Source organism: Coregonus clupeaformis, chromosome 12 (genome assembly GCF_020615455.1).
Source record: "Coregonus clupeaformis isolate EN_2021a chromosome 12, ASM2061545v1, whole genome shotgun sequence".
Taxonomy (NCBI): domain Eukaryota; kingdom Metazoa; phylum Chordata; class Actinopteri; order Salmoniformes; family Salmonidae; genus Coregonus; species Coregonus clupeaformis.
This window is the reverse complement of record NC_059203.1, coordinates 41,099,644-41,125,303: the sequence shown is the minus strand read 5'-3', so window position 1 is coordinate 41,125,303 and position 25,660 is coordinate 41,099,644. Positions and strand designations below refer to the sequence as shown.

General features: G+C 44.8%; 1 protein-coding gene across 1 annotated transcript; it reads left to right on the top strand.

Moving 5' to 3' along the window:
* Positions 1-54: 54 nt before the first annotated feature.
* Positions 55-25,213, top strand: LOC121578215 (MAP kinase-activated protein kinase 2). The gene is made up of 10 exons (XM_041892420.1): positions 55-865; positions 19,954-20,093; positions 21,402-21,466; positions 21,594-21,673; positions 21,954-22,080; positions 22,616-22,691; positions 23,033-23,157; positions 23,781-23,866; positions 24,012-24,092; positions 24,561-25,213. Exons 1-10 carry the CDS (start codon positions 572-574, stop codon positions 24,714-24,716), a joined length of 1,230 nt encoding a protein of 409 aa, XP_041748354.1. The 5' UTR covers positions 55-571; the 3' UTR covers positions 24,717-25,213.
* Positions 25,214-25,660: the final 447 nt, after the last annotated feature.

Below are 25,660 nucleotides of genomic sequence, written 5' to 3'. Positions count from 1 at the left end.
ATTTAAGTAGAGGGTAATGCTTACGCAAGCTCCCCAGTCAGTAGCCCATGTGAATGTAACGGAAGGACGTTGGAAAGTGACGAGGCCAGTTTAACCGAAGTCATCAGACAAGAAATCCCTATTTTCTACTATAGCCTACTCAGATGTGGACATGTTTATTGTGATATTTTTTTAAAACCCGTGGATATACAGGATTATTGAATTGAACTTGAATTGAATAATTGGTTGAAGAATGTCAATAGGCTACTGTAGTATATAAGCCTCCTGTAAAGTATTTTTCAATTTTATTTTTCAATTTTTGAAAACTTTTAGTATAAAACTTTTTTAATAGTGGGACTATTGTTTCGTAGGCTGTTGTCTTTTCAAGTGTTTTAAACATCCCAAGGCACACAGGAACTGGCCAAGCGAAAGTGACTACCGAATGCGCGCCCTTTGCGGTGTCTGGGAGTCATTTCTGCTTGGCGTAAATTACGGACAAGCGCGTCATTTCACTTGCGAATCATATTAGCCTATTGAGGTCCGTTCTTTTATCCTGGGGGACCACTCACAGAGACACGACATCTGTGTGACCATGCTACAAAATGGTATTGGTAAGGAGAAACTTTCAGAACCGCCGAAGGCTGAGCCAGAACCAGACTTCCCATCAGAACCTCCAACCCAGCCAGCCCCAACTGACAGCGCAGTGTCGACGGCACAGGACACGGATTCCACGCACTTCCCCATGTCCGTTTACCCCAAATTGGAGATAAAGCGTAACGCGGTGACAGACGATTATAAGATATCTAGTCAGGTCCTTGGGTTTGGGATCAATGGGAAGGTTCTGGAATGCACCAATAAGAAGACGGGGGAGAAGTGCGCACTGAAGGTAACATCACCTACCTATGGAAATAGGCTGTTGCTCACTCGGAGTTTGAGTCCTGATGCCATTTGGTCGTATTGAGATTTTGCATTTTCCCCAGTGAAGATCAAATCAACTAGAAAAACTAATGTTCAACTTAGGAACTTTGACCTGAGTTTCTTATCAGATTTCTCTCTGCCTATACAGATGCTATCTAGAACATAAAAGGGTTATTTGATTGTCTACATAGGAGAACCCTTTGAAGAACCGTTTTTGGTTCCAGGTAGAACCCTTTTTGGGTTCTACATGGAACCCAAAACGGTTCTAACTGGAACCAAAACAGGTTGGGGACAGCTGAAAAACCTTTTTGGAACCCTTTTTTCTAACAGTATACTAACTCATTCACCATGTGCCAAGTACTAGCATGACATTGTAAATAAGTATTATATTGGGGAAAAGCAAGGAAAGCCATAGTGGTGTAATAACACAGTAATAAACATGGGCAACTAGTGTCTGTAGTGTACCGGTATCCAAGTGTGTGTAATACATCTTCTATGTGTGTGTGTGTGTGCTGGCTGGCAGGGGCATCACCAGAGTTTCATAACATTCAGGGCTCAGCCCTGAACACCAGGGGCTGAGGGAGGACGGAGGAAACAACTCATAGTGGATACACTATGAGTTGGAATTATAGCCCACCAACTTTCCAGTGGCACTCACTCATCTTTGTATTTATATTGTGAAAGGCCTTTTAGCTACTGCCTACTGTTCATTGACAGCCACATTGTCAGCCACAACTCAACAATCAGCTGTTTGATATTTGTGCAAAATACGGAGCGTAGGGGTTGGTAATGTTCTCTAGTTGCGCCGTGATTGGCTCAGGGTTCTGTCACTCATGTCACCGCCAAATCTAAGGGTAGAGCTCGAAAATTCAAGCCCCTTGGGTGCTGCCATAGAGTTACATTAGAAGTGCCCATCCAAGAAGGCTCAAGGTCATTGGCCACAGATAAAATGACGTCAAATCACATTATATCTACAGTAGCTTTGATTGGACTGATCATGTCACCATCATACTTTCAAAATTTTAGCTAGCAGTCATCATCACGAATCAAGTCGACAATCTACTGGCAAATCCTCTTTAATCCTTGTCATATGAAGAGAAATAATGAAAATAAATTATAGATAAAACGTATCGGTGCTCATCGGCCATTGGACGAGGATAGTGCTGGTAATGAAGCGCTGGACATCTTGTTGTTATGACATGCATTATCTGAATTAGGCCCACAGAATTATACCTACGGAGGAGCAGCTTCTATGAAAGAACTTTGAATGTCTTTGAACTTCAAAGAGTTGGTTTAACTAACGTTGGACATCAGTAGCTACAGCAGACTATTCATGCTTCGGAGGGAGGGAGAGTGGCAGGCAGCCTACACACACACTGGTAAAGATTTTCAGCTGGCAGGCAGGCAGACACTGGAATACGTTTTTGAGTGACAGTGAGGGCTTTGCATAGGTGCTTTGTTTTTCGTTTTTTGTGGGACTGGAAAACAATGCCCAGAACGTAAAATAATGTTATTAACCAGTTCCCGTGCTTTTAAAATAATGGTTCTGTTCCAGAACTGTATAGATCCCTTTTGTTCTCGGTTTTGGTTCTGTTCCTTGAAAATGTTCATTATTTTCAGGTTTTGGTTCTGTTCGCTGAACCGGCTCCAACCCCTGCACGTGTATGCTTTGCATGTTACTATTCTGGTTGAGCGGCAACAACATTGGCATGAAGCAAGACACTGTTAGCCTACTGAGCTAAAGCATAAGTTTTCTCATCACACACCACACAAACTCATGTTGTTCTGGCCAAGCAATGGAAAGCTGTCACCTGTCAGTACAGGGTTACAGAGGCAGAGATTTACTGCCTACAGCAGGGGTACTCAAATACTATTTCAGGAGGTCTGGTCACACAATTTCCTAGGTGGCAAAGGTCTAGATGGATATTGTTATTTATCGGCGTAGTAACAAACCCCCACCTGCGCAACCCTTGCAAACCCAAACTGTTCACAACCATCTTGTTGGCAGATAAAATGTTTTTGCAGTTTTAAAGCTCATTTCCTGCAATTCTACATTTTTGCCATGTAACGAAGGGAAAATGTAGCAGTTTTAAAGCTCTTTTCTCTTTTATGTGTGTTCATATGATACCAGGAGTTGAATCTCGACTGAATTCATAATAAATAAATACCTATATTATTTTAATAGTCGGGACCCGTGGTCCGTATTTACCCTGTTCTGGGTCCAGATCTGACCCGCGGTGCTCCTTTTGAATATGGCTGGCCTACAGTAATCCAGACGGATCAGAATCCCCAAACCAGGAGCATAGAGTCACACACAAAGGACAAGAGGGGGGCGGGGGTCAGGATAAAAAGATTGGATACAGTACAGAATCGGAGAAGAGAGAGATAGGAGAAGGGAAGAGAGCAGGTCATTTTACAGGGGATGACAGAAAAAATAGTATTATGTGTCCGGAATTGTCCTGAATTCAAATCAATCTTGTCAATCTAGAGTTTTTCAATTTAAATTATTATACAAAATTCTTGCAACCAATAGAATGTTATATATATAGAATCATTAGATAATTTGTTTTGGTATTGTCCATATGTAGCTTGTTTTTGGTCGCAGGTTCAGGAATGGCTGAAGAATTGCAACATTTACCAGGAGCTAACTCTGCAAATAGCACTGCTGGGTGATTTAAAAAGTCATAGTCAATCGATCAATAATGTAATAATACTCTTAGCAAAAATGTGTATCTTTAATTTACAATGTGTAGAAACTATGAGAATAGAAAGATTCAGAACATTTGTGAAACATAAGTTGAAAAATATATGGCAAATAGAAATCAAAACTGGATGGTGTTCAGAGATAGATGGAAGGGGTTGAGGGTAGCTGAAGGATGAGACTAAAAACAAACAAAAGATAACTATTGTAAAATATACTGTGTCCGTAAAATGGATATAGTATGAATAAGCCGGAAGTAGAAGTCTAAGTGTTGTTGTCCATTAGTTTACTCCAATTAGAGGGGGGGTGGCAGGGTTAGGGGAAAATAATAAAGGAAAATATATATTTTTTATTTATATATTTTATATATATATATTTACAAAAAAAGATATGGGGGATTGGAAGTGATGCAGACAATTTCATTGATGGAAGCCACAATCTATCTGCAGTATTAAAGCTGATCTATCCCCTAAAAATATATATAAAATAAACTATTATTATTATTATTAGAGGTTATTTCCAGTGTTTGAGACAACATACAGCAGAGTGCAATCAGTCAGGACTGAATGTTGGCCTGCTGACTTACATTGTCTGGTATAGTTGCCTATTGCTCATAAGAAGCTGTGTTAAGCATTTTAATTGCAGTCATAGCTGGGTGTCTCACCAGGTGCCTGATCATAGCTCCCACGGTCAGAGAGGACCCGGAGCAGGTCACAGCAAAGATGATCTATTATATTCACAAGATGGTTGACTGACCACTCTAACAATGGAAATACATGTCCGCAAAGGCGAAAGATAGGCGGGAGGAGGCGAGATCAGGTGGGAAAGTTCTAGCTAGCCATTGATATTTCGTAGAAAACATATCAATACACTTGTAAAAAACCTAAGTATTATGAAACTTCTATTTGTTCAAATAAGCCTCACCTATCAAAATAGCAATTCACTTTTTATCTTGACCAAATTCGACACTCTCTCATTGCCCCCCATACAAAAACTCCTTACTTGGTCTGCTTAACACTATAATCGTTAAGCAGACCAAGTCTGCTTAATCTGTGCAGACAGATTTTGGGCGGAGTTGACCCTCTCGCTTCGCCTCTTCCTCTCTGGTCACGGTGACCAGGAACTACCCATGGATCCACAGGGCAAAGCTGCCCTACATGGGCTCTCACTCAGATCCAATTTAAGAGCTTGGAGAGTGAGAGTAATGGAAAGCATTTCAATATTGACTGCAGGGAATGGACACCACCCACTGTATGCCAAATAAAACACAAAGTGTGAAATGTGGATTGGAAAATATTCTGGCAGGGGTGTGGTGGTGTTTGTGAGTTTGCGTTTATGTTTTTGTGATTGTACAGAAGCCAGCCTCTGTTTGTATAAGCCTGGGTGAGCCTTGTGCATAAAGTATCACATTGACACTCCTGGTAATTTACGACTCAATTTCCCCTTTATTTTTAACCACAATACAAACAGGCATAGACAGAACGAGTCATGGGGATGAAGGGCTGTCCAGCTCAGTCACTTTTTAATTAAGTCCACTCTTGAGTGCTAAGTGTAATGGATGGGTATAGGTTTAATCCACTCTACTAAACCTGAAGGGAAGCCATCCTTTTAATCTAATTCAATTACAGCGATCAGGGTTCTCTCGTCTTAGACTTGCCTGGCTGCCAGCTCTAAGAGTCTGTGTCTAGCCTAAAAAGACCCATTGTTGTTCCATGAATGAACTCCCGAGATTCCATTCACTGTATGTTCCATTATAACCTTTATTTGGCAGGGGAATGTTCCATTCTGGAACTCCAGTTTTCTCCAGCCAAACTTTTACTGCACTCTCTTCATAGCCAAGCTCTCCTTCTTTCAAATTGTTTTTTGATTAATCTCCTTTTAGGGATTTGCATCTATGTGGTTTTAGCTCACTCTTCAGCTTCCTCAGCTTCTGTTTATGTTTGTGGTTGTTGTTATTATATTATAAACCACTGGCAGGGTTTATACTTATTGGCAGGGCTTATGCAACTTCTTGGCTGGGTTGGCAGGGTTGTGGTCCATCTGTGCTTCCGTTGAGGCCCACTTAAATGACTATGGTTTTGTTTCACATTAAAGTGATTTGAGAGACTGTAGTTGCAGTTAGCCTAGAGGCAGGTAGCCTAGCGGTTAAGAGTGTTGGACCAGTAACCGAAAAGTCGCTGGTTCGAATCCCCTTGCCGACTAGGTGAAAAATCTGTCAATGTGCCCTTGAGCAAGGCACTTAACCCTAGTTGCTCTGGATCAGAGTGGCTGCTAAATGGCTAAAAATGTAGTGTGTAGCAGAGTTAACCTACTAACCTGAACTCTGGCCCCAGCCCCAGGAAAGTCGGTTATGAGTATAAAAACTGTTAGTCAGAGATGGATGGTGTGATGATAAGCATTATAGTAGAAACATGTTCTGTTCAGGTGAATGTATATTTCAGGATTATACCTGGCTACATACCACAAAGTGGTATTACTATATTAGTACAATGCCTACCTGTGTAGCCTATATGTAATTACTATAGATTTAGCTACATTTGGCTTCTAGTGGAATCCTGTTATCTCTTGAGTATCATATAAGGCTCCTAATCTAATATCAGCAGTAGCTCTTCCTCTTAACATTCTCTCCAGCACACCTTCAGGATACGTGTTAGTTTATGTTATTTTTAATTACTGGAGTTTCATCTGTTCTTCCCTAACTACTTACTACAGCAGTATAAATCCTGCAGTCTCACACCTATCTCTCTGCTTTATTTACTCTTTCACTTTTATGACCTCTGCTTTATTGGCTGGAAAGAATTATAAAGGGAAAGGTAGGGTAACAAGCTCTGTTACTGAGACACACACATCAATATCCAGACTGCCCTCAACCTTGAACAGTCTCTAAACTTCCTCATTTGCAGCAGTGTGTGAAACTATTGATGCTGCATGTGCCAGTGTGCGTGAGAAGGTCTATGGAGGTCTATGAAGGAAAATATGAGATTTCCTCTGTGGATAGCTGTCACGAGTTACAAAGCCAGAACCCAGAAGCAGACCAGGACAAGGTAAGTTGAAACGAAGGTGAGTGTTTATTTACAAATTCAAGAGTGATGCTGAATAATCCAGGGAACAGAGCGGGCGGCGTTGATTAGTTGTTGGGGGTGCAGTGGTTGTTCCAATCATGGCCCGGCAGCCGCCGACCACCAGGCAGAGGTTGGATGAAGGTTCCGGACGAGTGATGTTCATGGCTAACGATCCGGCAGGGAATGGATGTTAGGCCAGAGCCTAAGAAGGGTGATGATCAGGACCAGGTGTGCAGATTGCTGATGGGATGCAGGTGCGGAAATCAAGAGAGCTCCCCGGAGCGTTCCAGAACCCTCGGGAAACTGGAGATCCCGAGCAGAAAAACTAGTCCACAGACAGGACCCGACTCAGACTGCCGGGATCGTTACAGTACCCCCCCTCCGACGAACGCCACCGGGCGGACTCCCCGGAGCGCCAGGATGGAGGCGGTAGAAGTCACGGATGAGGTCAGCATCTAGGATCTGTCGCCGCGGAATCCAACTCCTCTCTTCAGGACCATACCCCTCCCAGTCCACGAGATACTGGAAACCCCGGCCCCGCCGTCTGGAATCCATGATGCGTCGCACCGTGTAGGCAGGACCACCTCCGATCATCCGAGGAGGAGGAGGAGGAGGCGGAGGAGGCAACAGAGGACTGAGGAAAACAGGCTTGAGGCAGGAGACATGAAAGGTGGGATGGACTCTGAGCGTCCTCGGGAGTTTGAGTCGAACTGCCACCGGATTGATCACCTTCTCCACCACAAACGGACCAATGAACTTCGGTAACAACTTCCTAGATTCAGTCCGTAAAGGAAGATCCCCGTGTGGCCAACCAGACCCTATCTCCGATGGTGTAGGTGGGAGGCGGGGATCCGGCGACGATTCGCCTGGAGCTGATACCGGTCCGAAACTCTAAGGAGTGCCTTTCTGGCCCGATGCCAGGTCCGGTGGCAACGGCGAATATGGGCCTGAACAGAAGGCACTGAGAGCTCCTTCTCCTGAGAAGGGAACAAGGGAGGTTGGTAGCCATACAGGCACTGGAAGGGAGACATCCCAGTGGCAGAGGTAGGGGAGAGTATTGTGGGCATACTCAACCCAAGGCAACTGAGAGACCCAGGAGGTGGGGTTGGAAGAGGCCAGGCAGCGTAGCGTGGATTCCATCTTCTGGTTGGCTCTCTCCGCCTGACCATTAGATTGGGGGTGAAAACCAGATGTGAGACTGACTGTAGCTCCAATGGCCAAACAGAAGGACTTCCAGACAGCAGAGGTAAACTGAGGGCCACGGTCGGAAACGATATCACTGGGCAACCCGTGGACCCTGAAAACCTCCCTAACCAGGATCTCGGACGTCTCCGAGGCAGAGGGAAGCTTGGCAATTGGCACAAAGTGGGCGAACTTGCTGAATCTGTCCACGATAGTCAGAACGACCGTGTTCCCCTCAGAAGCGGGCAACCCAGTGACAAAGTCCAGGGCCAGATGCGACCATGGTCGCCGGGGAATAGGAAGGGGGTGAAGTAGTCCAGAGCTGGGCCGATTGGTACTCTTATTCTGCGCACACACTGGACAGGCAGCAACATAACCCCGAGTATCCTCGGCCATGGCAGGCCACCAAAAACGTCTGCGAAGAAACGCCATCGTCCGAGCCACGCCAGGGTGACAAGCCATCTTGCTGGCGTGGGACCATTTGAGGACCGCAGGACGAACCGACTCAGGCACAAACAACCGACCGGGTGGACCGTTACCGGGACCGGGCTGCGTCCGAAGAGCCGCCATCACCTCCTCCTCAATCTTCCACCTAACAGCTCCCACGACGCAGTTCCGGGGGAGAATTGTCTCGGTCTTGGACCCACTCTCCTCCGTCTTGGAGAACATCCGAGACAAGGCGTCCGCCTTGCCGTTCTTAGATCCAGGTCGGAACGTCAGGGAAAAATTGAATCGTCCGAAAAACAACGACCACCTGGCCTGACGGGAGTTGAGACGTCTAGCCGATTGCACGTAAGCAAGATTCTTGTGGTCAGTCCAGACAATAAACGGTTGCTCCGCCCCTCCAACCAGTGGCGCCACTCCTCCAAGGCAAGTTTCACCGCGAGAAGCTCCCGGTTACCCACATCGTAATTCCTCTCCGCAGGCGAAAGGCGACGAGTAGTAGGCGCAGGGATGGAGTTTACTGTCCGTGGAGCATCGCTGCGACAGGATGGCGCCAACTCCCACATCAGACGCGTCCACTTCAACGACGAACTGACGGGCCGTGTCCGGTTGAGAGAGAATCGGTGCGTTGGTGAATCGCCTCTTCAAATCCAGAAACGCTCGATCCGCCTCCGGATTCCACTTGAAGCTCCTGATACTGGAAGTCAAGGCAGTTAACGGAGCGGCCACACGGCTGTAATCCCGGATGAATCTGCGGTAGAAATTCGCAAACCCCAAAAATCTCTGGAGCTGCAATCTCGTACCGGGCTGGGCCCATTCCAGAACCGCTCTAACCTTCTCCTGGTCCATCCTAATCTCTCCCCTGGAGATGATGTACCCGAGAAAGGATGTCGTGTGGGTGTGAAACTCGCACTTCTCGGCCTTCACGAACAGGCGATTCTCCAACAATCGCTGCAGAACCTGCCGGACATGCTGGACGTGGTCGGAAGGTTCCTTCGAGAAGATCAGAATGTCATCCAGGTAAACAAACACAAAGAGACCGATCATATCTCTCAGGACGTCGTTCACCATACTCTGGAATACCGCTGGAGCATTGGTCAGTCCAAACGGCATCACCTGATACTCGAAGTGACCCATCGGTGTATTGAAACCCGTCAACCACTCATCTCCCTCTCTGATCCGGACCATGTGATACGCATTGCGTAGGTCTAGCTTGGTGAACACCGTAGCACCCTGTAAGGAGTCGAAGGCAGAACTCATCAAGGGCAGGGGATACTTGTTCTTGACCGTGATGTCATTCAACCCCCCGATAATCAATACACGGTCGAAGAGAGCCATCCTTCTTACCCACAAAGAAGAATCCTGCCCCCAGGGGGTGATGACGAGGAGACGAACGAGACCAGCAGCTAGGGACTCCTTGATGTAGGTCTCCAAAGCCTCACGTTCAGGGCGGGAGATACTGTATAACCTTCCCTTGGGGTAGACAGCTCCAGGGAACAGGTTGATGGCACAATCATATGGTCGGTGGGGAGGGAGTGACAGAGCCTTCTGCTTACTGAACACTTCCCCCAAATCGTGATACGTCTCGGGAACCAGGGACAAATCTGGGGGTTTAGCCTCAATCACCTGACTGGGAACCGAATGGGGACAGGCAGTCTTGAGACAGTTAGCATGACAATCAAGGCTCCAACTCGTTACCTTGCCCGTCACCCAATCGAACGTGGGATTGTGTTCCTTCAGCCAGGGGTATCCAAGGACCAGAGGAACATGGGAAGACGGCAGAATGAAGAATGAAATCATCTCCGAATGATTCCCCGACAACAGCATCTTAACCGGTTCAGTCCTCATCGTGATACGTGCCAGACTACTGCCGTTCAGAGTGGTCGCTTCAATGGCTTCCGGCAATTGCTCCTTGGAAAGCCCCAGCTGTTCCACCAACTCGGCATCAAGAAAGCTTCCATCGGCACCTGAATCGATAAAAGCGTTAATCGCTAAGCTCTGATTCCTGTTCACAAGGGTAGCCGGAAACGGGGTCTGACAGAGGTACTGAGAGGTTGAAACTGGCTCGCTAAAAGTCCTCCCAACTTTAGCGAGCCGGGCAGTTTGACGACCGCCGGGAACAAGTGGAGATGTAATGTCCCGAGCTACCACAGTAGAGGCAGCAGTTGGTCTTACGTCTATGTTGACGCTCCTCCTTGGTTAACCCGTGCCGCCCCACTTGCATGGGTTCAGAATCGGGAGAGAGGACCTCTCCACTAATCCTTTGTGGTGGAGAATGATCGACGTGTTCTGGTCCAATCCCCGACCCGACTGGAACCTGAGAAGCTGATCGATTGGACGGAACCCATTGCTTCTCCCTCCTTCGCTCTCGGACTCGATTATCCACCCGAATAGACAAGGCTACCAAGCTATCCAGGTCACTAGGCTCCGGATAGGAGATCAACTCATCCTTGAGCTGCTCCGACAGACCCTGGTAAAAGGCCGCTTGCAGAGACTCCTCATTCCACCCACTCTCCACAGCCAACGTCTTGAACTCGATCACGAAGTCGGCCACGCTGCGAGTTCCTTGGTGAAGCGAAAACAGGCGCCTAGCTGCGTCCCTCCCTCGGACGGAATGGTCGAAGAGCTTCCTCATCTCGGCCGTGAACCCCTGGTATGAAGCCATGCAGGGGTCTTGTCGTTCCCAAACGGCTGAAGCCCACTCCAGCGCTCGACCACGCAGTAACTCAATCACGAAGGCTATCCTAGCCTTGTCTGTGGCATAAGAGTAGGGCTGTAGATCGAACACTAACCCACACTGCATAAGGAAAGAACGGCATCTTCCCAGCTCCCCCTCATATTTATCCGGCGTCGGAACCTTGGGCTCACGGAAGGACACAGCTCCAGAAGCGGCAGGCGAGATGGGTGAAACCGGTAGTGGATCCTCCACCGGAAACTTGCGCTGGTTCTGGACCTCCGTCAGACCGGTAGAAAGGTTCCGAACTGCCAACGCGATCTCCTGTAGCTCCGTGCTATGATGGCCCAACATCTTCTCCTGATGGGTAATGGCATGGCGAACAGAGTCCAGGTCCGCTGGGTTCATTACTGGCCGGATCGTTCTGTCACGAGTTACAAAGCCAGAACCCAGAAGCAGACCAGGACAAGGTAAGTTGAAACGAAGGTGAGTGTTTATTTACAAATTCAAGAGTGATGCTGAATAATCCAGGGAACAGAGCGGGCGGCGTTGATTAGTTGTTGGGGGTGCAGTGGTTGTTCCAATCATGGCCCGGCAGCCGCCGACCACCAGGCAGAGGTTGGATGAAGGTTCCGGACGAGTGATGTTCATGGCTAACGATCCGGCAGGGAATGGATGTTAGGCCAGAGCCTAAGAAGGGTGATGATCAGGACCAGGTGTGCAGATTGCTGATGGGATGCAGGTGCGGAAATCAAGAGAGCTCCCCGGAGCGTTCCAGAACCCTCGGGAAACTGGAGATCCCGAGCAGAAAAACTAGTCCACAGACAGGACCCGACTCAGACTGCCGGGATCGTTACAATAGCAGGACACAATGCTATGTTAGGAGGGGCTGAGCTATTTACAGTTTTTTTCAATTGCTTAAGCACAATTTTGAAAACAGGGCCCGGTTTTTCAAACCCCTTCACACAATTAGCACAACACTACACCAAAGTAGCACAACACCTCAGATCATTTGCAAAATGGAACACTTTTGTCAAAACTATACGATGTCTTATAAAAACCTTATTTTGTTGTCATAACATAAACCCAACCATCATATGGTCTGATTCTGTTTGAATCAGTTAAACACTCCTGTGCTCAACCTAAAACACTTTTAGCATTTACACTGAGAAAGTGTAAAAATAAATTCACCAACACCACATGACACCAATTGTGCAGACTAATGAAAATATGTATTTATTTTCATGTACTCAAGTCAGTCAATACTGAACATTTCAACAAAACATTCATAACAAAACATTTTCCAGTTTTCATACAGTATTACTGAACGTACCATTGTACTGTAAGCTTACAGTAATACTGTAACTTAAATTACATATCCAGTTCAGTACCGAATAAAAAAGAAAAATAACCTAAACATCTCTCCGCCTAGCTGGATCTGGCCACAGGGCCTCGTCAACATCACAGGCTATATTTTCATTTGCAAGGCAACGTGGGAAGAATCTTTTGGAGTGACGAATCCACCCTTGTATGGATGCTGCTTCAATTTCATCACATGCTTCCACCATAGCTTGAATGAGGGCCATCTGGACATAGGGCCGGAGATCATAAACCTTCCACCGCCATGCTGAGAAGAACTCTTCGATGGGGTTTAGGAAGGGGGAGTATAGTGGAAGGTATTGAACTGTAAATTGTGGGTGTTGATGAAACCAGTTTTGGACCAGAGCAGAACGATGGAAAGCTACATTGTCCCAGACGACAATGTATTGCATCTGGTCCCTTTGGTTTGCTGCTGTGATAATATTGTGTAATATGTCTAAAAATGTAAGAATGAGGTCAGTGTTGTAAGGACCCAAGTTGGCATTGCGGTGGAGGACCCCATTCTGTGTAATGGCAGCACAAAGGGTAATTTTACCCCCACGTTGCCCTGATACATTGACAATAGCCCTGTGGCCAATGATGTTTCTTCACCTTCTTCTCACTGTTGTCAGGTTAAATCCAGCCTCATCAATGTATATAAACTCATGCGGGACTTCCTCTGCATCCATTTGCAAAACTCTGAAATACAGCAAAAGATCACATTGTGTAGATCAATGGACTGTAGGTCTGCTATACAGTAAAATTACATGTACAGTAAAAAGGTTATGTGTGCAGTACACAATACTACAGTCAGTGAACAAAACGTACCACCACATATTCACGCCGCAGGCCTTTCACCCTGTCTGAATTTCTTTCAAATGGCACTTTATACAGTTGTTTCATCAGAACTTGATGTTTTTTAAGGATACGGGCTATTGTTGACAGAGAGACCTGTTGGATATTATTGAAAATTCGGTGATCATTGACAATATGGGCTTGAATTTCTCTAAGTCTGATTGCATTATTGGCCAAAACAAGGTTTATGATCTCTCTCTCTTGCTCCTGTGTGAATATGGGGCCCCTCCCTCCTTGGTGTTCTCGACGTTCAATCCTATGTTGGCCAAACAAAATACATGTAGCTTACTATAAAATGATACAGGAATAGATACCAAAACTGTTGATATAGTACATGCAGTAAACTATGGATTTTCTGTTGACAGAAGATACGTTTCTCACCTGTGCTCTTGACGAAATGTCCGAACTATTGATGCCACCGTGTACCTGCTTAGGTTAGGCTGTACTCTCAGTCCAGCCTCCCTCAGTGTTAGTCCGTGGTTTATTACATGGTCCACAATTGTAGCACAAATTTCATTAAACAGATTTGGTTGTCTTCTTCTTTGTGCATGTCCTACCCCTCCTCCAGGTCTTCCTCTCCCTCTCCCTCTTCCTCTTCCTCTTCCTCTGACACCGTCCATTTTTTTTGAAGACAGGTGAACTTACCTGTTGCCTTTTTATAGTGCTTAAACCTGATTGGTGTGTCTACAATTACAGTTTTTTTTGATTGCTTAAGCACGATTTTCAAAACAGGGCCCGTGTTTTCAAAACACTACACACAATTAGCACAACCACACACCCAATTAGCAAAACACTACAGATCCTTTGCAAAATTAAACACTCTTGTAAAAACTATACACTTCTTTTTAAAAACCACACTTTGTTACCATATGAAACACACACGTTTCACATTACTATACTCTGTTTGCACGAGTTACACTCTGCTGTGATAAACCTAAAACACTTTTAGCACTTCTACTTCCCTATGATTAGAGTAGGCTACTCTCAACAAAGTACAAATATAATGTAAATTCACCAAACACTACACAAGACCAATGTTGCAGACTGAAGAAACTCATTTATTTCTCAACACGCCCAAAATGTTGACATGGAGATTCATAATACTGTAACCAAACGTCACTTTACGTATTGTAAGTTTCAAAAAAAATAAAAATAAATAACTAGACATTGTCTCTTCGCCTAGCTGGATCTGGCCAGAGAATTTCATCAACATCGCAGGCAATGTTGTCATTAGCAAGACACCTTGGAAAGAAACGTCTTGAATGACGAATCCATCCTTGCATTGCTGCTACCTCCATCTGGTCACAGGCCTCCTCCATGGCTTGGATGAGGGGTACCTCAGCCTGGAGACGGAGATCATATACCTTCCACCGCCATGCCGAGAAAAACTCTTCTATAGGGTTGAGGAATGGAGAGTATGGTGGAAGATATAGGACAGTGAAATGTGGATGTTGCTGAAACCAGTTCTGAACCAGAGCAGAGCGGTGGAAAGACACATTGTCCCAGACAACAATGTATTGCATATGATCGATTTGATTTGCTGCTGTTATGTTGTGCAATTGGTCCAAGAATGTAAGTATGAGTGCTGTGTTGTAAGGGCCCATATGGGCATGGCGGTGGAGGACCCCATTCTGTGTAATGGCTGCACAGAGTGTTATATTACCCCCACGTTGCCCTGGGACATTGACTATAGCCCTGTGGCCAATGATGTTTCTTCCCCTCCTTCGTGTTCTCGTCAGGTTGAACCCAGCCTCATCTACGTAAATGAACTCATGCTGGATCTCCTCTCCATCCATTCGTAAAACTCTCTGAAAAACAGTGTCAGGCAAAATTGTGTAGTTCAGTGTAGATCTAGTATACATATTACAGTACAGTAAAAGATTATGAGACAGTATGCAAGATCACACTGCTAAAGTGAATACATACCTCTGCATAATCATGCCGCAGTCGTTTCACCCTTTCGGAATTGCGCTCGAAAGGCACTCGATAAATTTGCTTCATTTGAATATGTTATTTTTTTAGGATGCGTGCCAGTGTTGATGTTGAGACCTGATGGATATCGTTGAAAATGGCGTGGTTATTGACAATGTTAGCTTGGAGCTGCTTGAGTGTTATAGCATTGTTGGCCAAAACCATGTTTACTATCTCCCTCTCTTGCTGTTCTGTGAACATAGGAGGCCTTCCCCCTTGTCGTCCCTGACCCTCAATCCTATGTAGAAAAAAAAACAGTATACAATAGTACAGTAATTTCACAGGAAAAGGTAACAGAAGTGCTGATAGTGCATAGAATATAGTACTGTAAGCAGTTACTGAAACCGTGCAGATGTTTTTGATATGATATTTTTACAATACCTATTTTCCAGTCGAAATGTTCTCATCACACTTGCCACTGTATATCGGCTTAGATTTGGCTGTACTCGCAGTCCAGCCTCCCTCAGCGTCAGGCCGTGGTTGACAATGTGGTCAACCAGTGTTGCGCGGATCTCATTTGTCAGATTCGGTCCTCTTTGAGCACCTTCTTGTCTTCCTCTTCCTCTTCCTCTTCCTCTTCCTCCCCTTCCTCCTCCTCCTCCTCGTTCTCCTCGTCCTCCTCCTCGTCCTCCTCGTCCTCCTCGTCCTCCTCGTCCTCCTCGTCCTCCTCGTTCTCCTCGTTCTCCTCGTCCTCCTCCTCCTCGTTCTCCTCCTCGTCCTCCTCGTTCTCCTCGTTCTCCTCGTCCTCCTCGTTCTCCTCGTCGTCCTCCTCCTCCTCCTCGTCTTACTCTTTCTCTGACTCTTTCCATTGTGCTTGAAGACCGATGAACTCACCTGCTGCTTTTTATAGTGCTTATACACCTGATTGGTGTGTCTACAATTAAGCAAACAAGTGTTTGCACACCTGATGACTGTGTTGAACCAATTGGTTGGACGGTGTGGTAATTTGACAGTCAGTGCTTTGGTATTGCAAGGACGTGACTTCATGATAGATTTTTGTGTGTAATGTATGTTAAGTGTGTTTAGTGTTTTGCAAATCACTGTGTGTAGAGTTTTGCAACAAGTGTAAGGTTGACAATGTGCTTATAGTTGTGCAAATATGGGCTGATGTTTTGCTTCTTGAGTGTAAGGTTTTGCTAATAGTGTACTACTTTTAATTTTAGTGTGTAAGCAATCCAAAAAAACTGTACTAATAGCACCAGTGTGTGTGCACACCTGGTGGCTGTGTTTAACCAATTGGTTCATGGGTGTGTTCATTTGAAAGCCTTTGCTTTAAAATTGCAAGGAAATGACATCATTATACATTTCTGTGTCAAATGCATACAAGTGTGTTTAGTGTTTTGCAAATCACTGTGTGTAATGTTTAGCAAAAAGTGTGAAGCTGACAATGTGCTTACAGTTGTGCAAATCTAGGCCGGTGTTTTGCTCCTTGAGTGTAAGGTTTTGCTAATTGTGGGAAAGTTTTAATTTTAGTGTGTAAGCAATTGAAAAAAACTGTAAACAGATTAAACCTGACTCACTCCCGGGGCCTCAGTGGAGAAGGATCTGATTGTTTCAAGGAAGTGGTGGGAGACTGTTGATTGGTTTAGAGAGGAATCAGGGACAGGTGTGCTCTTAGCCCCCATAGTGTCTGTCAACTCACATTAGAAATGAGTCCGTCTGAGGATTAACTCACTCAGCTTTGTGTGTGTGTGTGTGTGTGTGTGTGTGTGTGTGTGTGTGTGTGTGTGTGTGTGTGTGTGTGTGTGTGTGTGTGTGTGTGTGTGTGTGTGTGTGTGGGTGGGTGGGTGGGTGATTGGGTGGGTGGGTGTGTGTGTGTGTTTCTATGTCTGTGTGTGTGTGCGCACATAGAATTTCTCTGAATTTTCCCCCTATGTGGAAGCTAGATGGATTGCAACAGCACTAGGCTGCATTCAAAGTATTAGAGTGTCTGCTAAATGGCTAAACATGTAGTGTGTAGCAGAGTTAACCTACTAACCTGAGCTCTGGCTCCAGCCCCAGGAAAGTCGGTCATGAGAATGTGTGTGTGTGTGTGTGTGTGTGTGTGTGTCCGTGCATGCGTGCGTGTGTGTGTGTGTGTGTGTGTGTGTGTGTGTGTGTGTGTGTGTGTGTGTGTGTGTGTGTGTGTGTGTCCGTAGGTGTGTTTCTGCATCCATTTGTCTGTGTTTGCGTACATAGAATTTCTCAGAATTTCTCCCCTATGAGGAAGCTAGATGGATTGCAGCAGCACTAGGCTGCATTCAAAGCAAGTCTCCCACCTCCACCACATCACATTTCCCCATAACATGGCGGAGACTCACGCTTGAGCCTTTTACTTTCGGCAGTGCTGTAAAGTACTTAAGTAAAAATACTTTAAAGTACTTAAGTAGTTTTTGGGGGGGTATCAGTACTTTACTTCACTACTTATATTTTTGTCAACTTTTACTTTTACTTCACTACATTCCTAAAGAAAATAATTTACTTTTTACTCCATACATTTTCCCTGACACCCAAAAGTACTCGTTACATTTTGAATGCTTAGCAGGACAGGAAAATTGTCAAATTCACACACTTATCAAGAGAACATCACTGGTCATCCCTACTGCCTCTGATCTGGTGGACTCACTAAACACAAATGCCTCATTTGTAAATTATGTGTTGGAGTGTGCCCCTGGCTATCCATAAATAAATAAAAACAAGAAAATGGTGCCATTTGGTTTGCTTAATATAAGGAATTTGAAATGATTTATACTTTTACTTTTGATACTTAGTATATTTAGTATATATATTTAGCATATTCAGACTTCACTTTTACTTGAGTCATTTTCTATTAAGGTACAGTATCTTTACTTTTACTCAAGTATGATTGGGTACTTTTTCCACCACTGACTTTCGGTTTTGGTCCACAAGCTTCAAATAGCTGTAAAAAGTATATTTTTGGGTATTGAAAATATATTTCACAGCGATTTAGATGTAACAATGATTCCCTACACTATTCAGCACTGAAATTGAGTGAACAGTGTAGAATTTTAGCAAGCAGGAAATGACAGAGAGATTTCTACATTGGCTGCTTGCCCCGGTTTCCACTAGATAACACAGCCACAAACCGCTTCCCCATTTTGACAACAGAAGCCGGCCCGGCGGGAGAAATCAATAGGTGAATATCACAGCCAATCACACATCATTCCACTATTACTGCAGATATATTATGGACATTTTCTGAAATTACAATACAAAAAAATCATACAAATCCCATGTGTAGCACCTTTAATCCCCTTTGTTTCTGGAGGAACATAGGGCCTGTACTAAAGTTTTCCAACATTTCCAGTCTTGCCTACATTACATTTACATTTAAATCATTTAGCAGACGCTCTTATCCACTATACAGGAAATGTAGCGCACAAGGCCCTAAGCTATCTGTATCTTCATATGAGAACCCATAAAACACAATAAAGTAGCCAAGACTCTCTCTCACATGCTCTCCAGATACAGGGCCGAAATGAGGTCCACTCTTTTATAGTTACCCTGGGTACTGTGGGTTGTGAGGTTAAGTTTAAACAGACATCAGTTAAAGAGGCCACTTTCAACACACTCCCAGCAAAAGGGGAAGGACTTCCTCTTCAGAGAAAGACTATCACTATAATGCTAAAGAAATCACAACTAAGCACATGTGCACGATAAACACACACATAAAAACACACTCATTCACAATATAAATACCCAAAGATGAAGAATCCCTCATTATGTTGTGTGAAGTTGATATGAAACCTAGTTCCTATAGTAACATTGTATATCTTAAAAAAGGGTTGATGATTGTTCTGGTTGAAGTTTGACCTGTGTCTTTTATTAGCTGCTCTTAACAACATGTGCCTTGGCCACTCATAAGCCATTTAGTTTGGATGGATGAATCAATGAGGATACGATGAGAGCTAGTCTCTTAGGGCCAAATCCTAACTTTTGCATACTTTCCCTATGTTCAAGAAACGATCTCATTAATTGTTAAGTGAGGGTGTCAGGTTTTCCAGTTATTACTTCTATTATTGAATGAGACCATACAAGTCTGTTTATTGCCAGTCGTTCTAAAACCCCAACTTCCTAGATGAAACTCCATCTCCAAAAGTGCAAGAGAAATGTATGTACAGTAGCTTCCACATTTCTCACCATCCACGTTATCATATAATTGAAGCTGTAAAAGGTGTGTTAAAGAGTGTGTAAGGTTGTGGTAAAGGATGAGTGGTTTCCAGACTGTCTGTGTTCTGTTCTGTTCTCAGCTGCAGCTCTGTGACTGGGCTGGCATGGTATCCGGCAGGAGCCCACTCTGTCACTGTCAGCACCCAAAAATATCCTCTGATGGAAGACGGGTGCTATGTCAAGGCCTGCCAGCCGTCTACTGTGTGTGTGTGTGTGTGTGTGTGTGTGTGTGTGTGTGTGTGTGTGTATGCATGCATGCATGCACGTGTGTGCATCTGTGTCTGTGTCTATGCATGTGTGATGTCCATTTCAGGTCAGGGTGTGTGAGTGCAATGGCTTAACAGGCCCCCTAACATGTGTGGTAGGGAACTGGAAGAGGGAAAAGATAACATTGAAGTCCTGTTACGGACAGGTCAAGCAGATCAGGGGACTTGTTAAGTGTCATCATGATTAACACTTTTACATGTAAATGGACAGGTTCGGCTGCATGGCCAACCAGCCTCTTTTGTCATGATTGATCAATTCCCTTCAGGACAGAACGAGTGCCTGGTTGGAATTCCAAGTAATTCAATCTCACTCTCTGCCCTTCCCCACACTCCAACACATTACACCTCTCCCTGTTTCTCTCTCTTTCCCAGATCCTCTATGACAGTCCCAAGGCGAGGCGGGAGGTTGAGCTACACTGGCGGGTGTCGGGGGGGCCTTACATCGTTGGTATTCTCAGTCTGTACGAGAACATACATCATGGGAAGAAGTGCCTGCTCATCATCATGGAATGGTAGGATCCTGTCCTGTCAGCTCTTTGACTACCTTACCCAGAATCCTCTGCAATGTGGGAATACAAGTCCCATCTCTCTGTCCTCAGCCGCTAGCCATAAACTATTGACATAGTGCCAATCCCTCATAGCTTCTCTCTGATACCATTAGCCTTGATGGAAAGGTCAGTCACTTGGCCTTGGTATGTCTATGCAGGCCAAGTATGTGGGCAGGCCTGGGCCACGGCTGGGGCTCCACCTGTGCCTCACAGATTACCACAGGTTCTCCTCAGTACTCAGAGATGACACCCGACTCTCTTGATATACTGTAGTATTCTCTCATAGTCTGGTCAATAGACCACTCAACTTTTAAGGAAATAAAGAACACATGTTTGGAGCAGTGAGATAATGCATTAACTCAAGTGTGTATGTGGAATTTTTAGATACTAACAATGATTTCCCCTGAGGTGCATTTCTAAAGACATGGGAGTATAGTGTACTGGTCAGTCATAGACAGGGATTGTTATGGTTCAGAGCTGGAGGTGTATGTGACGTGTGGTACTCCCTGTAAAGTAATCTCTCTTTATGATCAGCTCTTTCCTGTCTCAGAGACGGTCAGAGGAGGATAGCAGCTCAGCTAAACTCAGCTAGCTTAATGAAGGAGAATAGTCTGTAACTGAGTTTGACTTGGATCGCTCTCTCCTACTCACTTCCTCCTTCTCTCGCTCACTCTTGCTATCTCTCACATGCATACACACACGCACAATCAAAATAGCATATCAACAATTCTTTCCACATAACAGAAAGTGATTCATCGTGTTTTTCTAAAGACAAAGATCATTGAGGAGGATCGAGGAGTCACAGTCTGTATGGATTTTTTGAATGTCAGCATGTGTATAATGACAGAATGGAAAGACAGAGGGGCAGATGAAGTGCTTGTGCATAGCAGACTGTTCTGTTCCCAGTCTAACGTTATCCCACTAACATCATCCTCATCAAGAGTGCTCCTAAATGGTTCCTGTTTTAACTATTATTTTAGAGCTTTTTATTCAAGTAGCAGAGTTTATCTTTTTGAAACATTTCTAATGTAGGAGAGTTATAATAATATGCCATTTAGCAGACGCTTTTATCCAAAGCGACTTACAGTCATGCGTGCATACATTTTTGTGTATGGGTGGTCCCGGGGATCGAACCCACTACCTTGGCGTTACAAGCGCCGGGCTCTACCAGTTGAGCTACAGAGGACCACAATAGGCAGTGTTATGTTTAGAATGATAACTCCATAACAGCATCTCAATATTACCTCAATGTATGTGTTTCTCTGGTTCCAGTATGCAAGGGGGAGAACTGTTCAGCCGGATCCAGGCCAGAGGGGACCAGGCTTTCACTGAGAGAGGTGAAGGGAGGGGGCCAAGGAAAAAGGATTGAGTCTACATGTTTCTGGGAATGGACATACTATGCTGTATATGTGTAATGTTACATACAGTGTTGTCCTGAGACTGTGTATCTCTGCTCTCCTCTAGAGGGCTCAGAAATCATGCGGGATATTGGCACAGCCATCGAGTTTCTCCACAACATGAACATCGCACACAGAGACATCAAGGTGAGCAATAATAATATGCCATTTAGCAGACGCTTTTATCCAAAGCGACTTACAGTCATTCGTGCATACATTATTTATTTTTTGTGTAGTCCCGGGGTTCGAACCCACTACCTTGGCGTTACAAGCGCCGTGCTCTACCAGCTGAGCTACAGAGGACCACATGCGCAATGTGACACTGACACACAGATCAAGATAAGAGCAGCAGATAATGACAGAGTTGCCATACATTTAGTAATACTATGCATACAGTGACAGATACCTTTCACTTCCTCTCCCTCAGCCTGAGAACCTGCTGTACACTCATCAGAAGAGCAACGGTACTCTCAAACTGACAGACTTTGGCTTCGCTAAAGAGACCACGCTACACAACCTCCTGCAGACCCCCTGCTACACCCCTTACTATGTGGGTAAGTTCCCAGCTAGCACATTTGGTTCCTTGGAAGTTGTGGGAACGTACATTTTTGGTTTCCCATTGGTTCTGGGAACGAAGCTATACGTTTTCTGACCGTAAAACATACCGTTTTTTTAAAGTTCTGAAAACAGAAGTGAACATTTTGCCTGTTCTGGCAATGTTAATTTTTAGGTTGCACGGAAGTTCTGAGAACGTTTTACTATGGTTCCCTGAAAGTTTTCCTGGGAATGTTACTTTTATTTTGTCAAGTTCCTTAAATGTGCTGAGAACATTTCCAAAGCCAAGCAACTGTCCTGCACCATTCCCAGAACATTGTGGGAAGTGTGTATGCAAAGTAACCATAGGAAAACCACGCTTTCACCAAGCTCTAAGAAACATATGGTTCTCAGAATGTTATGTGCGAGTTGGGTTACAATACTAAACTACTGTAGGAATAGGAATATGTGTAACAATCAGATTTATGTCACTATATTCTGCATATATTGGACAAGTAATTGTATTTTCCATATGTCTGTGTTCCTGTTTATAAGCTCCTGAGGTTTTGGGCCCGGAGAAATATGACAAGTCATGTGACATGTGGTCTCTGGGCGTCATCATGTACATCCTGTGAGTACAGTGTGTGTGTGTGTGTGTGCATGCATATTACATTTACATTTTAGTCATTTAGCAGACGCTCTTATCCAGAGCGACTCACAGTTAGTCACATTATTATTATACTTTTTTTTTATTTTTTTTATACCCCCTGTGGGAATCAAACCCACAACCCTGGCGTTGCAAACGCCATGCTCTATCAACTGAGCTACATCCCTGCCGGCCATTCCCTCCCCTACCCTGGACGACGCTGGGCCAATTGCGCGCCGCCCCACAGTGCATACATACTATATAATTGTTTGAAAGTCAGTGCAACCTAATAACTATCAACCTCTACGCAATTGTCTCCTGTGTAGGCTGTGTGGGTTCCCGCCGTTCTACTCTAACACGGGCCAGGCCATCTCTCCCGGGATGAAGCGGAGGATCAGGATGGGCCAGTACGAGTTCCCCAAACCTGAGTGGGCTGAGGTGTCAGAGGAAGGTGAGACTGGGTCGTGTCACCTTTCCACTAGACAAGGGTTCCCCAACTGGCGGCCCGTGGGTGGTTTTATTTGGCCCCCCAAGTTTTATGAGCAAAAAATGTTTATTTTTTTGCTTTTTCTTTGTTGGACATAAAAGACGGTAAAAACACCAGGAAATCAGCTCCAAGTTATTTACATTTTGGAAATCTGTTCCCAAGTATTCCCACACATAATAGAAAGACACGTGGTTGTATACAAATGTAAGCAAGGTTATAAATTATTATGTTTTCGTCAAATATTATATCTGTTTGGGCTTCTTGCGGTCAATTTGCAGTTTACAAATAATTATTTATTATGTTCCAGCCCCCCGACCATCCGCTCAAGAAACAAATCGGTCTGCAGCTGAATCTAGTTGATGATCCCTGCACTAGACTATTAGCCCTGGCTTTTGTTTTTTGTTAGTATAGCAATGTATTCCTCCAATGTTGTCACTGGTGCCTTATTCCTAAACAGAAGCCTTGGCTGGGGCCTGGTGTGTGTGTGTGTGTGTGTGTGTGTGTGTGTGTGTGTGTGTGTGTGTGTGTGTGTGTGTGTGTGTGTGTGTGTGTGTTTTGACCTCTATCCTCTTATTGGTTTCCCTCAGCCAAACAGTTGATCCATCAGCTGCTGATGACAGACCCCAACGACAGAATGACCATCTCACAGTTTATGAACCACCCCTGGATCAATGTGAGTGTGTGTGTGTGTGTGCGTGTGTTTGTGTGTTTGTGTGTTTGTGTGTGTGTGTGTGTGTGTGTGTGTGTGTGTGTGTGTGTATGCATGCATATACAGTGCATGCATACTATATAATTGTGTCTGTGTTTTGTCATTGCAGCAGTCCATGGTTGTTCCCTCCACACCGCTCCACACCTCACGGGTCTTGACTGAGGACAGAGAGATGTGGGACGACGTGAAGGTCAGAATCAGACCAACACTGACACCCTCTGGTCATCCAGGAACTTCCCAGGATCATCATAGAATGCATTGAGTTTACATCCAGACAATATTTTAAATACAGTTGATACAATGAAAATTACACATGGTTTCCAATGTAGATATCTCCAAATGTGAGTGGAATTTCAGTCCTTTTGTGGTGTGAAAATATTGAAATGGAATTGCTCCCAACCCTTGGAGATGACTCTGGAGTGGTTGATCTTCCACAAGGCAGACATCACAGTCTGAGGCCATCTTAAGAAACAGAGGGCTTATTCCCTCCTCTCATCTTTATTACGCTGTCGGCTATATTCAGAGCAGAGCTTTATCTTCTGTCTATCTATCTTATTCTATCTATCATGAAATAAACCCTCCCTCACTTTGATTCTTCTTCTCTCTCTCTTCTCTATTTCCCACCCTCCTTTTCTCCATAACCCTCTGTGTGCTACAGGAGGAGATGACCAGTGCTCTGGCCACCATGCGTGTGGACTACGACCAGGTGAAGCTCAAAGACCTGGACACCTCCAGCAACCCACTGCTCAACAAGAGACGCAAGAAGGCCACTGCCGGGGGAAAATTGGGAGGTACCGTCTGCAACAGCCAGTGAAAGACTGAGGTGGGAGGGAAGCCACAGCCGGAACAGCAGAAAAAGAGGAAGGGAAGCCCAGAGGACACACCTGGAACAGCTGGGAGGAAAAAGGCTGTGGGAGGTCTGGGCAGAAACATGCAGAAGAGATTTATCAGGGGGAGTGTGTTCATACTTAAATCAGCAGAGGGAGAATAGGGGAGGCATAGAGGAGGGAGGGGGTACTGTTAGGGAACAGCAGGGAAATGGGATTTGGAGATGCTCAGCAATCAGTCGAACTGAAGGACACATGAAGTGATGACAATGTCTGAATCTCTTTTCAGGCAAGATCAGCAGGCCTTCATACTGTAGGCCTTCCATCAGTTTTTAATGTCATTGTGTGTTAGTGTGGATGTGTTATTTTGAAAGATCGTTCAGGATCTGCTCTTTATATGTTAAGGTATGTTTGTTGTGTGTGTGCCTGTGTGTTTATGTGTGTTATGACCAATGTTCCCTCTCATTTTTTTCGGAACTGAGCAAATTTCAGGTCTACTGAACGCAAATTCTGTGCAACTTCCAGAGCGCGTTTACTGTGTACACTGAGGCTGTACCCGCTTTAAGTTACCATTTTAAACAGTGACCAAGTAGGCTACTGTGGCTATAAGATCATAATGTAGGCCTACCAGAGTGGCCTACCATCAAAAACAATGGAGAAAATGCATCCCATAACATTTTAACATGGAAATCGCTGTTCTATCATTCAGCCTGCAGTAGCAGCCAATATGTGGTGTTCAATGTAAGCATACATTCCATGAGACTTTTGAAAAAAACATGCAGGGCTTGACAATAACCTGTTTATCCACTTGTCCTTCAGACAAGGAGGTGACGGAAAATGTTGTTGTGTTGTTTGATGCAAGAAACCACTTTACAAAATAAAATGTATTATTATTCCCATACTATTATTACAGAGAATCAGACAAATTATG